This window comes from Epinephelus fuscoguttatus, linkage group LG22, assembly GCF_011397635.1.
Source record: "Epinephelus fuscoguttatus linkage group LG22, E.fuscoguttatus.final_Chr_v1".
NCBI classification, from domain to species: domain Eukaryota; kingdom Metazoa; phylum Chordata; class Actinopteri; order Perciformes; family Serranidae; genus Epinephelus; species Epinephelus fuscoguttatus.
In genome coordinates, this window is record NC_064773.1 from 14,065,917 (window position 1) to 14,078,465 (window position 12,549).

Genomic DNA, 12,549 nt, shown 5'->3' on the forward strand with positions numbered 1-12,549 from the left:
ACCCTTCATCGCACAAAGACGGAGGGGAGCAAGGTTGTCATTACCTAAGTATAGGAATGACAGATTGGAACTTCTCTCTGATTGCTTCCAGCCTCTCGAGAACAGACAGGAATTTGGGCACGCCACCAACAAAACGGGAGACCTGGTTCAGAGCATATTTGAAATCCCCTCCAATATTTTTGCGAGCGCTCGCCCGAGCCAGATGGGTGGATTTTGCTTTCGCTCGCCAGACAAGGTCCAAGGCAGGAAAGGTCAATCAATCATGCAAGAAAAGGGAAATTTTGTGGATTTTATTTCAATACAGGCTCCATCCTGGGTCATCCAGAAGACAGCAATTTGAGCTGTGACTCATTAAAGTGGAAAAATTTGGGAGTTTCGGGTGAATATTCCAAGACATATATTTTCCAAAAGAGTTATTAAAATATTGCTGTGGAGATTGTGACAAATACTGTAAGCTGGCTGTTTAAATCTCCGTGCACCATGGAGTCCATTAACCTCTGACCAATTATAAGAGTGTCACAATTTTATGTAGTTATTTGCTTGTAGGTTCAAAAATCAAGTTCATTCATCAGCTTTTTGTCACATTTTACAGATGGCAGATTTTAATTTGGACAGCCAGTCTCTTGCATTTGCAGGAACCGAACGCTTCAATAAGATTCGGGACGTCCTTTGTCTTGCTGACTGCACTGGGAAGTTGTATCAGACTAATTAGGGATGTGGCTGGCATACACACAGCCGACAGTACTCACCAAAGCGTGGAAGATGAATGGATTAGCATTTGAAAATGTTAATTACAGAGAAATTCAATTAACTCCGGGGGCAAAAAAAAAAAAAAAACGACACTCCAATATCTATGCTTAAGAAGAAGGGCGAACATGTGTTTGTGCAGATACACACAGGCCCACAAATTCTGTCGACCCCACAAAAATTGCACATACGCACACAAACAGCGGCACAATCAAACATTGATCTGTCAGTGGCAGCTTCTTTGTGCCTCATTAAGCAGTGATATTAAAAGCCGGTCCCTCTGAATCTCTGCTCTATTCATCTCTGAAAACCGGCCACTTAGAAAACCAATTAAACCACTCTAATTCCTCAATGCCCCATAATTGAATTTTAAAGCATGTGTGTGTGTGTTTGTGTGCACATATGGGCACACATGTGGGGACGCTGTGTACAAGCACACATGTAGGGACGTAGGTGTACACCCACCGCCGCGCACCGACCTCTCACTTTGAATACATTTCCAGAAAGCAGAGAAAAGTCATGCAGGCCAAGTGATGCGAGGCGCCTGTCGGTATGCGTTAGCTTGTGCCGCCGTTCCATTCAGCCTGTCTTATCATTAGCGGTGATTGATGGTGAAGTGTTTGTCCTCCTTTCAAAGCGGTTCAGAGACGCTACTGGACACAAAATGCCCCCTCCTACTTCCCAAATGCAAATTCATCATCATCATGATAAGTGCCACCATCTGTGCCATTTTAACTCACTTATCTGCCTCGCCCCATGCCTTCACCTCTCCGCATGCTTCAATAGAGCCCCACCCGGCCTTCTGAAAACCCCATTCAAGGCTGGGGCGGCGGCCAGGGGAAAGACGCACGTTCCTGCCGAGTGAATATCATGTTTCTCCCGCTCCCCCCTGCTCCATAATCTGATTTCCCTACAAGCCTCTGCCAAGGTTTCACTGTAAAGAAAAAGGGGACAGGTAGCTGGGAATCGGCTAAAAGCAATCTCCATTCTGAGACGTGGAGAGGGGAACCATATGGGGGGAAAGCAGCCATAAGACACCTGTAAGTGGATTAAGGGACGGGGAGCGCCGTCTGGGAATTTGACGGGGGCACGCTTGGGCGCTTGCATCCTGTCGTATCATTTGAAATGGTTAGGAAATTACAGATAAAGGGAGGGAATAAAGGAAGAATTCTTGAAGGGAAATATGAAGCGTGTGTGTTTTTCAGATTCAGAGGAAATAACTTGTCCAGGACGGTTGCCCGCTGAATTTATATCAACTCCCTCTGATCTCCTAGCAACAAATCAACAAAACAAAAATGATACTACCAGCATCTGTCAAGCTGTTTGAGCTTTGGCACACACAGTTTGGAGGTCATCGTGAAAAGATCTGCATGGGTTTGTACCTGGATGTGGTGAATACAGCGTAGATAACTGGATTCTTTGGGTCCTTGGAGCTCATAAGGTACACGTCCTCTGAAAACACAAAGCAAGAACAGGTGAAGGTGAGGCTTTTCAACAGTGTTTGAAGAGGAGTCTGTGAGTATCTTTCAAATACAAATAAAGAATGCACACTTACGTAGCTCATCAAAGTGTGTATCAATGCCGTTGACCCCGGGCACTGAACACATTAGCCGGGCCTTGAGGAAAGTGGTCCACTTGTTCACCAGACTCCTGTGACCTCCCATGTCATTCTGTATTACGAACACACAAAGACTTCAATGCATTTCTGCAAACTCTGACACAAACATGTAGCTTTTCTCTGGAAGACCGTGCAGATAGCTAAGAAACGATTATGAATAGGGAAGTAACGATACCAAAACTCATGCTATGTCATTATTAGGCATAAAAAGTCCACAATGCTAAGAAAATTAATTGAAAAAAATAATCTTCATTAAGTAATAATTGTGATGTTAAAATGTTCTTGCTAAGTCTGAGCTTTATTTTAAACAGTCTATGGTCTGAGGCTATCTCTTTCTTCTCTAGTATGATTGCACCCTCTGCTATCCAAACAATAACAGGGTTTGACATTAAGCTTTTAAAAGATAAACTTAATCAACAGGGATTTGAACAATTATTATAATTTATAAATGTACAAATCATACAATTAACGGGTAACAATTACATGACTAAGACGAAGACCATTGTTTTTTGGCAAGATTTAAGTGGTTGAAGGAGCATTTTAATCCAAAAACAAGTGGCCAAACTGTGGAATTACAACTCTGGGGTTTGTTAAGTGATGCTATCGGGCCCAAAGATACTTTTTCCCATAGATTTACATCGGAAGACAGATGTCAGTAAATAAGTGGATACATTTTTTTGAGCATCACAGCCACCTGAAATAACTAATAACTACGAACTTCACTACAAGGATTCGATTGATTCGTTCTCATAACTTTTGGAAAGCCTTGGAAAGAGACGTAAGGGAGGGAGGTCCCTAGTGAGTTAGCTCTATGGGCCTAATGATGCAGAAGCAGCAGCAATCATCAAGATAATTTCACACAGCGGAAATAGAGCTTTTATGGCTCGATTCGCCACAGAGCATATTTCACAAGAATGAATGGGTTCCGGCCTCCAACACTGCATCCAGGTCTTTTTATACATCCATGACCGGAGCCCTCATTGGAAGGGCACAATGGCTCTCACATGCAGCCTTCCTGAGATGTTTAATGCTTGTAATGTTATGTCATTTACATCGTTGACCTCAGAGTTAACTTCTATAGTGTCCAGTGTGGTAAGACAGACTCACACACACAGCTCAGCAGGAAAAGCTTCGCTTCAGCATTTATTTCCAGGTAACAATACTTTAGACGTCATGTATTTTACACTTGCTCTATCAAACAATTTTCAACAGGGAGAGACAGCAGAAGGCAGCTTTACCAGCAGAATAACCATCTAATGTATTTGCAGATATCGTCACAGTCCCACAATGACATCAATTCGATATGTCGTTACATCCCAAATTATGAATCTTCATTTTCTCAGAGTTAAAAGGAATTTATTTGTGTGTGTGTTGTTACCTTACACAGTTGTCCTATCCTGGCGATGGTAGCTTTGCCAGTGTGCTCTCCGTCCATGGCATTCTCTTTAAAAAATAGGAAGATCTTGTCGTCTTCAGGGTTGTCACTTTCTGGGATCAAGTGAACACCTACGAACCTTGGGTCTAGAGGAAAAAGAAATGAATAAGTGAAGCACAGAAACACTGTACGCAGTAAAACATGCACACGTTTGTTCATACACACATGAATCACACTACACAAATTTTACAATCCAACCTCTGCCCCGATGACAATCCTTTCACCCCTATTTTACACCTCTGAAACCAAATCCTCCGTGATATTCTCCAGTCACGGCTCAGTAATAACAGCCATTCACTTTACACCCTAGTGTTACAGTATCTGACTTTACCCCAAGTGAGCGCTCCAAGTCCAAATCCCACATAACCCCTTTCTCTGGGCCACATCCTCACAAACACACATGGCTCTGATTGTCCCCAGTAACACTTGAATAAATTTATCTCGACTTTAGGCGCGAGAGGAAATCAAAGCTAAACAGGGCGAGCCGAGGCCTCAGGGTCGGGATATCTCTTGACTTGAGGGGTGCAGAGGGACTGAGGAAAAAGTGGCCGCGGTCACTGAGGCGTCGTCACGCGTAAAACGAGCCTGTGTCTGAAATCTCCGGGGTTAGCCGGAGAGAAACAAGCAGTGCCATGTTACGCCTCCATGGCCGTTTAGGATATAGAGTAGCTGTGAAAAAGACAAGTGTGGCCAAAGTGGGGAGCAGATTTATAAGCGCTGCGCGGGTGCGAGACCTCTGGTATGAATCATGCGTACCCCACACACGCCTCATAGCTCCATTGTGAATATGTGCCATTAAATCTACACATTTATAAATTCAACCTTGCGTGCCCTCGCATACAGAAACAGGCTTCTACAAGTGTCGCCAACCACTGAGGTCACAAAACTCATTACATTTAATTCCCAACAAAAGGCCGCTGAAGTTTAATCCAACCTCAGTGTTGAGTGAGAGAGAGAGGGCATTAAAGGGTGAAGAGATGTGTAAATAAATTGCATGAACAAAGACCAGCAAAGCCAAAGCTACCATTTAACCCTAAATCCTTTTTCAGAATCAACTGCTATTAAGGATTCATCCCCAAGTTTCTGTCTTGTTACATTTGAGTACCATGTAACCTTGTTGATAAAGGCTCAATGGACCATCCCCATCCCAGTAATCCATGCAATTACAATCCCCTCTTTGTGGGGAAGGAGCTGGATTTTCCCGGGCCGAATGGATGCAATCCCTGGCGTATTTGTTTGAACAAGGTGAAAGATCGATGGGGATTAGTGCTGTAACAATGGCTTCTCCTTTTTGAGTCGCTCTTTATTAATATGTCACAGTAATCAGCACTGCAGAGAGCAGTGTTTGTGATTTTTGATGGTGCTGGGGGAGGGTGGGGTGGTTGAGGGGAACTGAGAGGAATTTGACTCCACTACAGGAAAACAGCTGAGAGCGGATTAGTTCTGTGGGAAAGAGGGGGGAAAAGGGATGGCACAGCTTGAGGGAAAGGTTCAAACTGACCTTTTGTGGCTCCCTAAGTCCTCCGCAGTGCCGAAAGATAGCCAGACAGACTGAACAGTCAATAACCCCTGCTGCCGCGCTAATCTTACTAGCACAGGCAAATCCAGTGACTTTGTGAATGGGCTCTGATATCTGATGTCTGCACATGAATGGAAATGATTGGAGACTTGAGGCTTGTGAGGGAATTTAATGCTTCAAAGTCCATTAAAAAGCTTCATGGTGTTCTTTCTCCATAACTGGCCGGTGATAAGGGTTTGCTTCCACCTTGTGCTGAACAGTTTATGAGGGCCACAAGTGTCCAATCTTAGTTTAATAGTGAAGTTTGTTGGAGTTTGTCAGGTTTGGAAATTAATGTTATCTAGTTTTTGAAGTCTGAACATTATTAGGTTCCACTGAAAGCTTGCAGGTGTAAGCGGTCTTTTAAAAAAGAACAGGAAAGGCAATTTTTTAAGCAGACTGCAATAACAAAACCCAACATAATACAGTCCAATGTAAAATTACACAATCAGCTTTTTTTTCCATGGAGAAGGAGTTTTTGGTCTTTGTAGGCTAGTAAAAACCTTTCATTATTCTTTTTTTTACCATTCAGCCATCTTGAATCATGCTGCTCCGTTCTGATTGGATGATGATCTCCCAGGGTACGGAAAATAGCAAAGTCCCTTCCCATGAAATCAGCAGATGTGCCAGAGTACAGCTCTCCATCTGCCAGCGAGAAAAGCGTAGTTAGGAACAAGTTCATCTTGAAGAAAATATGTGTACTTCCTGGAACTAATCAAGGCAAGAGATCAAACTCACCGATCAGGAGCGAGGCTGACAGCATTTTGGGGTCGTAGGGGCTTTTCCCGCGGCCATTCTCGAAATGCGAGGCCAGTCGAAAGATGTTGTCCTGAAGTGGAAGAGGTCAAAGTTTAACATGAGGCCAGTGAAAGCCACATGAAGCCTGGCCAAAGGTGCATTTATAGCCCGTGTTTCAAATTACACTTAATTCTTATTATAGTGAGCTGCTTTTGGAATAGCCAGCTCTGCTTTAGTCACAGATCAACAATAATTTCTACAAGAAAAAGAAATAACGCAAAATAAAGTAAAATAAGGCAGCAAAAGCACAGTTCACCCTCAGACTCTCAAAAGAAAAGTCACTTAGGAGAGGCCTTACTTAGTTTTCTTTAAATCAATTACTGACAATGATACTTTAAACTCAAGTGAACTCATGCAGGGCTTCTGTACTCTAAACCTGCATGGTGCAAACAGTCACTCCCCTCCCCACTGTCAGGCTGCAGAGCCCATGCTGGTGCATTGATTAACCTGTAGACCTTTATTAAGATGACTGATTAAACTTTTATGTAGGGGAGAGGTTGTTTAATTTCTGACGGCTGAAGTCGAACCATGTAGTGACCACTTTTTCCTCCACACAAAAGAAAACATTGATGAGAAGATAATCAATGAAGGGGAATGGTTACTGCTGTACTTGGCAGAAAATGTGTGTGTGTGTGTGTGTGTGTGTGTGTGTGTGTGTGTGTGTGTGTGTGTGTGTGTTCATGTATTACTCATGTTGTGGGGACACTGTAACATGGCCACACTGTGGGTACTCACCTTCCTTTAGTCCCTATAAGGTAAATCTTTCTAGTTTCGAGTGAAGACTTAGCTTAAGCTAAGGGTAAGGTTTAAGGTGAAGGCTATGGTTCACGCTACTTGTCATGTTCAATGGAAGCTGGTGACATGAAGCTATGCATGAAACTGATGCATGACACATTGCAAATCAAAGTGGAGCTGGCCTCAACTTTATGGGCACTCCAATGATGCAGTGAAGGGTCAACCAATCATATGCTTTTGTTTCCAGCTGTGGTGCTGTGTTATTTAGCTAGTTAGCTGATGCTATGCTACTTTTCTGTGTGCTGCAGTGCACACAGGGGTACAATGTGGCAGCGAAATATGCTGTTAAAATTTGGTTCACACAGTAATCAAAACCATAGATATTTTTTGACTGAATACAAAGTTTAGGTGACGTTCAGTTGAGCTGTTTTATGGCAAGTATGACACGATGACGTAACTACGTTAACAGGCGCTTGAGCAATACTTCAATAGTGACTCGGCAATAATGCAGCTAGTCATGCTGTTGCGTGGTTGCTCATAGTGTGAACACAGCATTTGGGTTGGGCAAGTAGTGGTTATGGCAAGGGTAAGTCTCCAGAAAATGAATGTAAGTCAAAGTGAAACCTCTGAAACAATGGAACATGACTGTGTGTGTTTGTATGTGAGCAGAAACTGTTTTAATGCGATACAAAACACTGATGTCACATTTCATGACTCACTAATGAGCGCTCAATTGAGATCTAAATTTCCTTTTGCATACATATAACTGATTAAACATGTAAAAAAAAAAAAAATGCACAGTATTTGGTGACGCAACGTTCATGTACCCAATGTGTTACCTCTGCCCTCTTGCCCATCTCCAGAAAAGAACAGATGGGGTGGAAGGCTCCTGTGCCACAGATATACAGGTGGGTCTGGTTGTAGGGTTGGAGGACCCGGATGAAGTTAGAACACTCCTTCTGGAAAAGAAATAAGACATGGAACATCAAAAACCTCACCCAATGTATAATTTCATGCAGTGAGACATACATCTGGCAAAGAGATATTGTGTAGGCAATACCTTTGTCTGTTTATGTAGTAATCCTACCAGCATAGTATATTATATAGCCTTGCAAAGCATGTGGATTTTTATGAAAGCGATTGCATATGTTAGCATTAACCTCTGAAAAGCCTCCTTCATATCATGCAGTTTGAATTAAGTTTTATCCGTTATGAAAATAACATTGACACTTTTAATAGAGAAAGGCGCTGCTGTGATTGAATTGAAACTGGAGAGCAATAGGAAGCAGAGAATAATGGAGAATATAGGAGAGCTCTGTTGGAATTCCCTTTAAAGCAGGGACTTTCCAGTCGGATTGGAAAGGACTTATAAAAGTCTCCTTCAAGGAAATCCCACCTGTAAGTCAAATCAGGCAAATCTACCTCAGATCTTTAATGATCCATATGTTTGAATTTACCGAGGGTGTTTGGGTTGGCTCTCCAGCACATGCTGATAGTCCCAGCGGTGTCAGACTGTTTATTAGAGTGCTAATCAACGGGATTGGTTAATGTAGGAGGGTTATTAGCAGCCTCGAGGAGTTGATTTGGGCACATGTGTTTAAGAGATTAGGCTGGGGTTTGCCTTATTATACATACACGCTGAATATCCACCTCACAAATAAGTCGACATTTGCTCGGGGATTTGGAAACGCAGCGCACACATCAAATCTCATGCAGACGGCCAAATTACCCTTCATTCTTCCTCCCCTTTAACACATGTATCTCTTCAGGCTTCCAAACCTCACGAACATTTCAGTATGATGATTTGATGATGTCCCTCATATGAGACATAAATGGATTCGAGGCTTCCGCTGAGTTCAAGTTTGAGTGATGACATTTTCCAGTGCAACACCAAATTGACTCTGGGATCACACAGAGCACAGCCTCTCCAAAAAACAGAATTTCCTGCTATTATTCAGGGAGGCAGAAACTCATGTTTGAGCTCTGACTCTTTCGCCTCCTTGGAAATCTGCTTAAAGGGAGAGTTCGATAATTTGAAAATGATGCTTAGTCACTGCTTCAGCAGGCAGCCTGCTAGCTTAACTTAGCATCAAGAATAAAATCAGGGGGAAACAGCTGCATCAAACCAAGAAGTAGTCACATTAATACCAAGCCCAGTTGCCGGAAAAAAATGTTGGCATTGTATGTTTCTACAAACCACAGGCACGTTACATTTGTATGTTTCACAGGTATCATATTAGCGTTTCTAAAGTGATGTAGTATATCAGCTGACATTTTCATTGGTAGGGTATCAATAAGTATGTCAATAACTTTAAGGTATTCACCGAATTAACCCAATACGACCCTTTTTGCAGTCAGATCTAAAAAAGATGACTCTGTGGCTTTGCCATCGTATGGCTTTGCTTGCAGCCAATCACCACAAGTTTTCCTCCTTTTAATGCGACGTGTGATTGGCCCACTACTCCAGTAGCAACAACCCACATAGCCTTTGGTGTGGTGAAGAGCGCAGTGTATTTGTCCAACACATTCTCACTCCGACCTCGTCACATATCTACGTTTGTTCATGGACCTTCCACGTCCAGATATTATGTGAAAGGTAACCTGGGTGTGTTGGTTGTTGACGTTCTGGGACACAAGTTCTGCCTGTTACATGCATTGTCTTCTTTCAAAATACACATCTGTTTTCACAGGAAATTTACCGTTTACATACAGTCTCTATCAAAATAAACGGACTACATCAGTACAACAGAAATTTCCTTTTTTTTGCCTCCAACAACAAAAACACGTGGTTAGGTTTAGGAAAAAAGAACAGGGTTCGGCTTTAGAATCTTACAGGACGCGAACACCGGTCTCCTGAGTGAAGGTCACAGTTTGTTGAACCTATCCACCTAACCTACCGCCCGCCTTATTCGGAATTTTGCCGTCTTAACTTTCAGTCTTGTCCTGCCAGGTCTTCCCTGACGCCGGCCGCTAATCTACCGATGTTAAAGGACGGCTTTTTTGTCAGTGCCTGACGGTGCAAGTCACTGCCCAAGCACTGGATTTCAAAGACTTTGGATTGATTTGACGGCGTTAGAAGTTCACTGTGCCGAGATGCTACCAAAAATGTTTGAAAGTATGGCTATACTATTTGCTTGTGGTGTCTGGTGGCATTTCACGCAACTGAATGCTTGTATTCACATAAAGGGTATCAAATGTTTGTAGACAGGAAGGAAGAAGACAATAAAATGACCAACCATCACTGTGTTACAGCTGCTTTTGTGCCATAGAACATGAGTGTTTTCTAGCAATGGTTGGACGCGTTCCCAGCAAACTTGTGCAGTCGAACTGTTTTTTAGTGACCCGTCACCACAATTCAAGAGGCATTTGTGCTACTAAACGTGGAATTTTTTTTAACCACCCATCACTAAATCTCCAATGGCTTTAATTTTAAGCCAAAACATGAACCTTCCCTAACCGAAACCAAGTGGTTGTTGTCCCCAAACATAACTAAAGTTAACAACAGTGTTGTTATTAACGTGACATTTCGATGTATCCACTACATAATAACATACAAATGTAACGTATCTGGGGTTTGCAGAAATGTACAATGCCAACATTTTTTCTGGCGAATGGGTTCCAGCACCACAGATTCATTTTATACTTTGGTTTTTGAATACATAGCAATAAATAGGAATATAAACAGAGTGTGTTACCTTTGGACAGAGCCAAGCTAACTGTTACCAGTTATGTAAAGCTTTATTTAAAGCTGCGCTAACCAGCTCAGTCATGAGAGTGGTATCAACTAACTTTCAACTAAGCATATTTCCCAAAATGTCCCAACGTGCCCAAACTATACAGACAGATACACTGATACACACTTCAAGTGGGTCATAAGTGATGATTAGGAGTCAATCCATTGACTTTTCAAGGAGAATCCTGCATAGTGTACCTTTAACCTCATGCTAGTAGTTTTAAGCTGACCAGGGATCATTCAACCATGCACCACCTTTCAACTGTGCATGTTATCATTAACCCACTACCCCAACAATGTTTGCACATTTTAGCCACATGCCTATTGCTGACTTTACAGAGGAAGACCAAACTTGCATGATTCCTTGTGGTTGACCTCAACCCTGCACGTCTCTGCATCTATTTGACTGTGTAACTTAATGACTTTACCCTCTGTGTTTTCAGTCTCCCCCCCAACATCATTCTCACGACCTTATTATATGCATTTCACCAGCTCCTATAATCCCCCTCCAATGTCAGCTCTGTTTAGGATTTTACACGGCTGTCTTCGAGTTAGACTCATTAGCTATGTGGTAGGTAGGTTGCACATAAACACTGACAGACGTTAGCTATGCGCGTCACTCAAACACGCGGCTCAGTCGTGCCCCCAGGTGAAAAACGGTCTCCCTGATCACAAACCATGTCATTATGTGAAAACCAAAACACCCGCAGAGGATTAATGAGTCATTATTGGATCAAACTAATGACTCACTCCGGACTGGGTATTGATGATGACTTTCCATGGGAGAAATGGGTGGACAGATTTGAATGTGGGTTTGTATATATTTGGATGAGTTGAGTGAATTCTGAGATTGAGCCGAGGCCTTTAATTGAATATGGAGAATGCATTAGACATGTAGGATAACTTTTATTCTTCCTTCAATATCTGGGAAAATATTCAGAAATGACATCAGGCGGCTCTACGAAATCCTGAATCCATACTCCAGTATCCGAGCCCTTTTGTTAGCTGAATCAAACGCAACAACCTGGGCCATGTTACACACTCATCCTGCCAAGGAGAATGATACAGCCATCAGGCATTTTGGAAGCGGGCAGCTGTTACATTTGTTCTGCGGCTGTAAATTGTGGTTTGGAGAAATGCATCACTTTGGGAGCTCTGAATGCTTTAGTAATGTCCTAATCAAGGCCTCTGCATGCTGCGCTCCGTCTCTGCTCTCACCGCCTCATTTTCAAGGGTAAACATTTTCACAGCTTGCAAATACCTCATCATTGTGTTTTGTGTGATTTTTCTGCCGCCAGAAATATTCTCCTTCCACTGTGCAAGGGTGCGAAGGTGTAGTGTTGCTTGTGTGGTTGCAGCGTTGTGTTTGCGCGAGAATCCCGGAAAGCTGGCGGTTGAGTTGGACGCCCAGCAAAAACCTCTGTGATTTAAAAGGGCTACGTAATTCTGGATAATCCCAAAACCCTGCAGCCGCCGCACTCCAGACTCATCCAGCCGTGAAATTAAGATCAGATACAACACAGAGTGGGCCTATCCAAACACAGAGATAACACACACCAACACCGCCGTGCACACGAGCAAACCTGGTGGCATATAGTATGTGTTCAGCAAACTTGGGCAGAATGGCACATGTGAGCTAACACGTCGTGCCAGATAACGAGAACTCAAACACTCCCACATAAATATGCACACATGTGCACACTCTGAGGCACAAACATAAACATCCTCCTGACATTAGCGTCACAGCAGCAAATAACCTCTGTGGTAATGCGTCCTCGAGTGACTGAGACACTGTGTACACCTTAATGTGACCGCACATCTGTTGTACAACGTGTTTAGCTGTTGGTTTCCCTGGGGAACGGCCTACAGAGAGTACAGTGAGCCAGAGGTGAAATTCATCACTGTACTATCACTTTTATGTGAGC

General features: G+C 42.9%; 1 protein-coding gene across 1 annotated transcript in view; it reads right to left on the reverse strand.

Moving 5' to 3' along the window:
* Positions 1-12,549, reverse strand: part of sema3aa (sema domain, immunoglobulin domain (Ig), short basic domain, secreted, (semaphorin) 3Aa) — a 51,974-nt gene that overhangs the window by 12,850 nt on the left and 26,575 nt on the right. Inside the window, exons 4-9 of the mRNA XM_049566234.1 lie at positions 7,731-7,850; positions 6,097-6,187; positions 5,884-6,003; positions 3,744-3,886; positions 2,303-2,417; positions 2,130-2,199 (exon numbers count right to left, since the gene is read on the reverse strand). Coding sequence (XP_049422191.1) covers positions 2,130-2,199; positions 2,303-2,417; positions 3,744-3,886; positions 5,884-6,003; positions 6,097-6,187; positions 7,731-7,850 — 659 coding nt within the window. The remainder of the gene's footprint in view (positions 1-2,129; positions 2,200-2,302; positions 2,418-3,743; positions 3,887-5,883; positions 6,004-6,096; positions 6,188-7,730; positions 7,851-12,549) is intronic.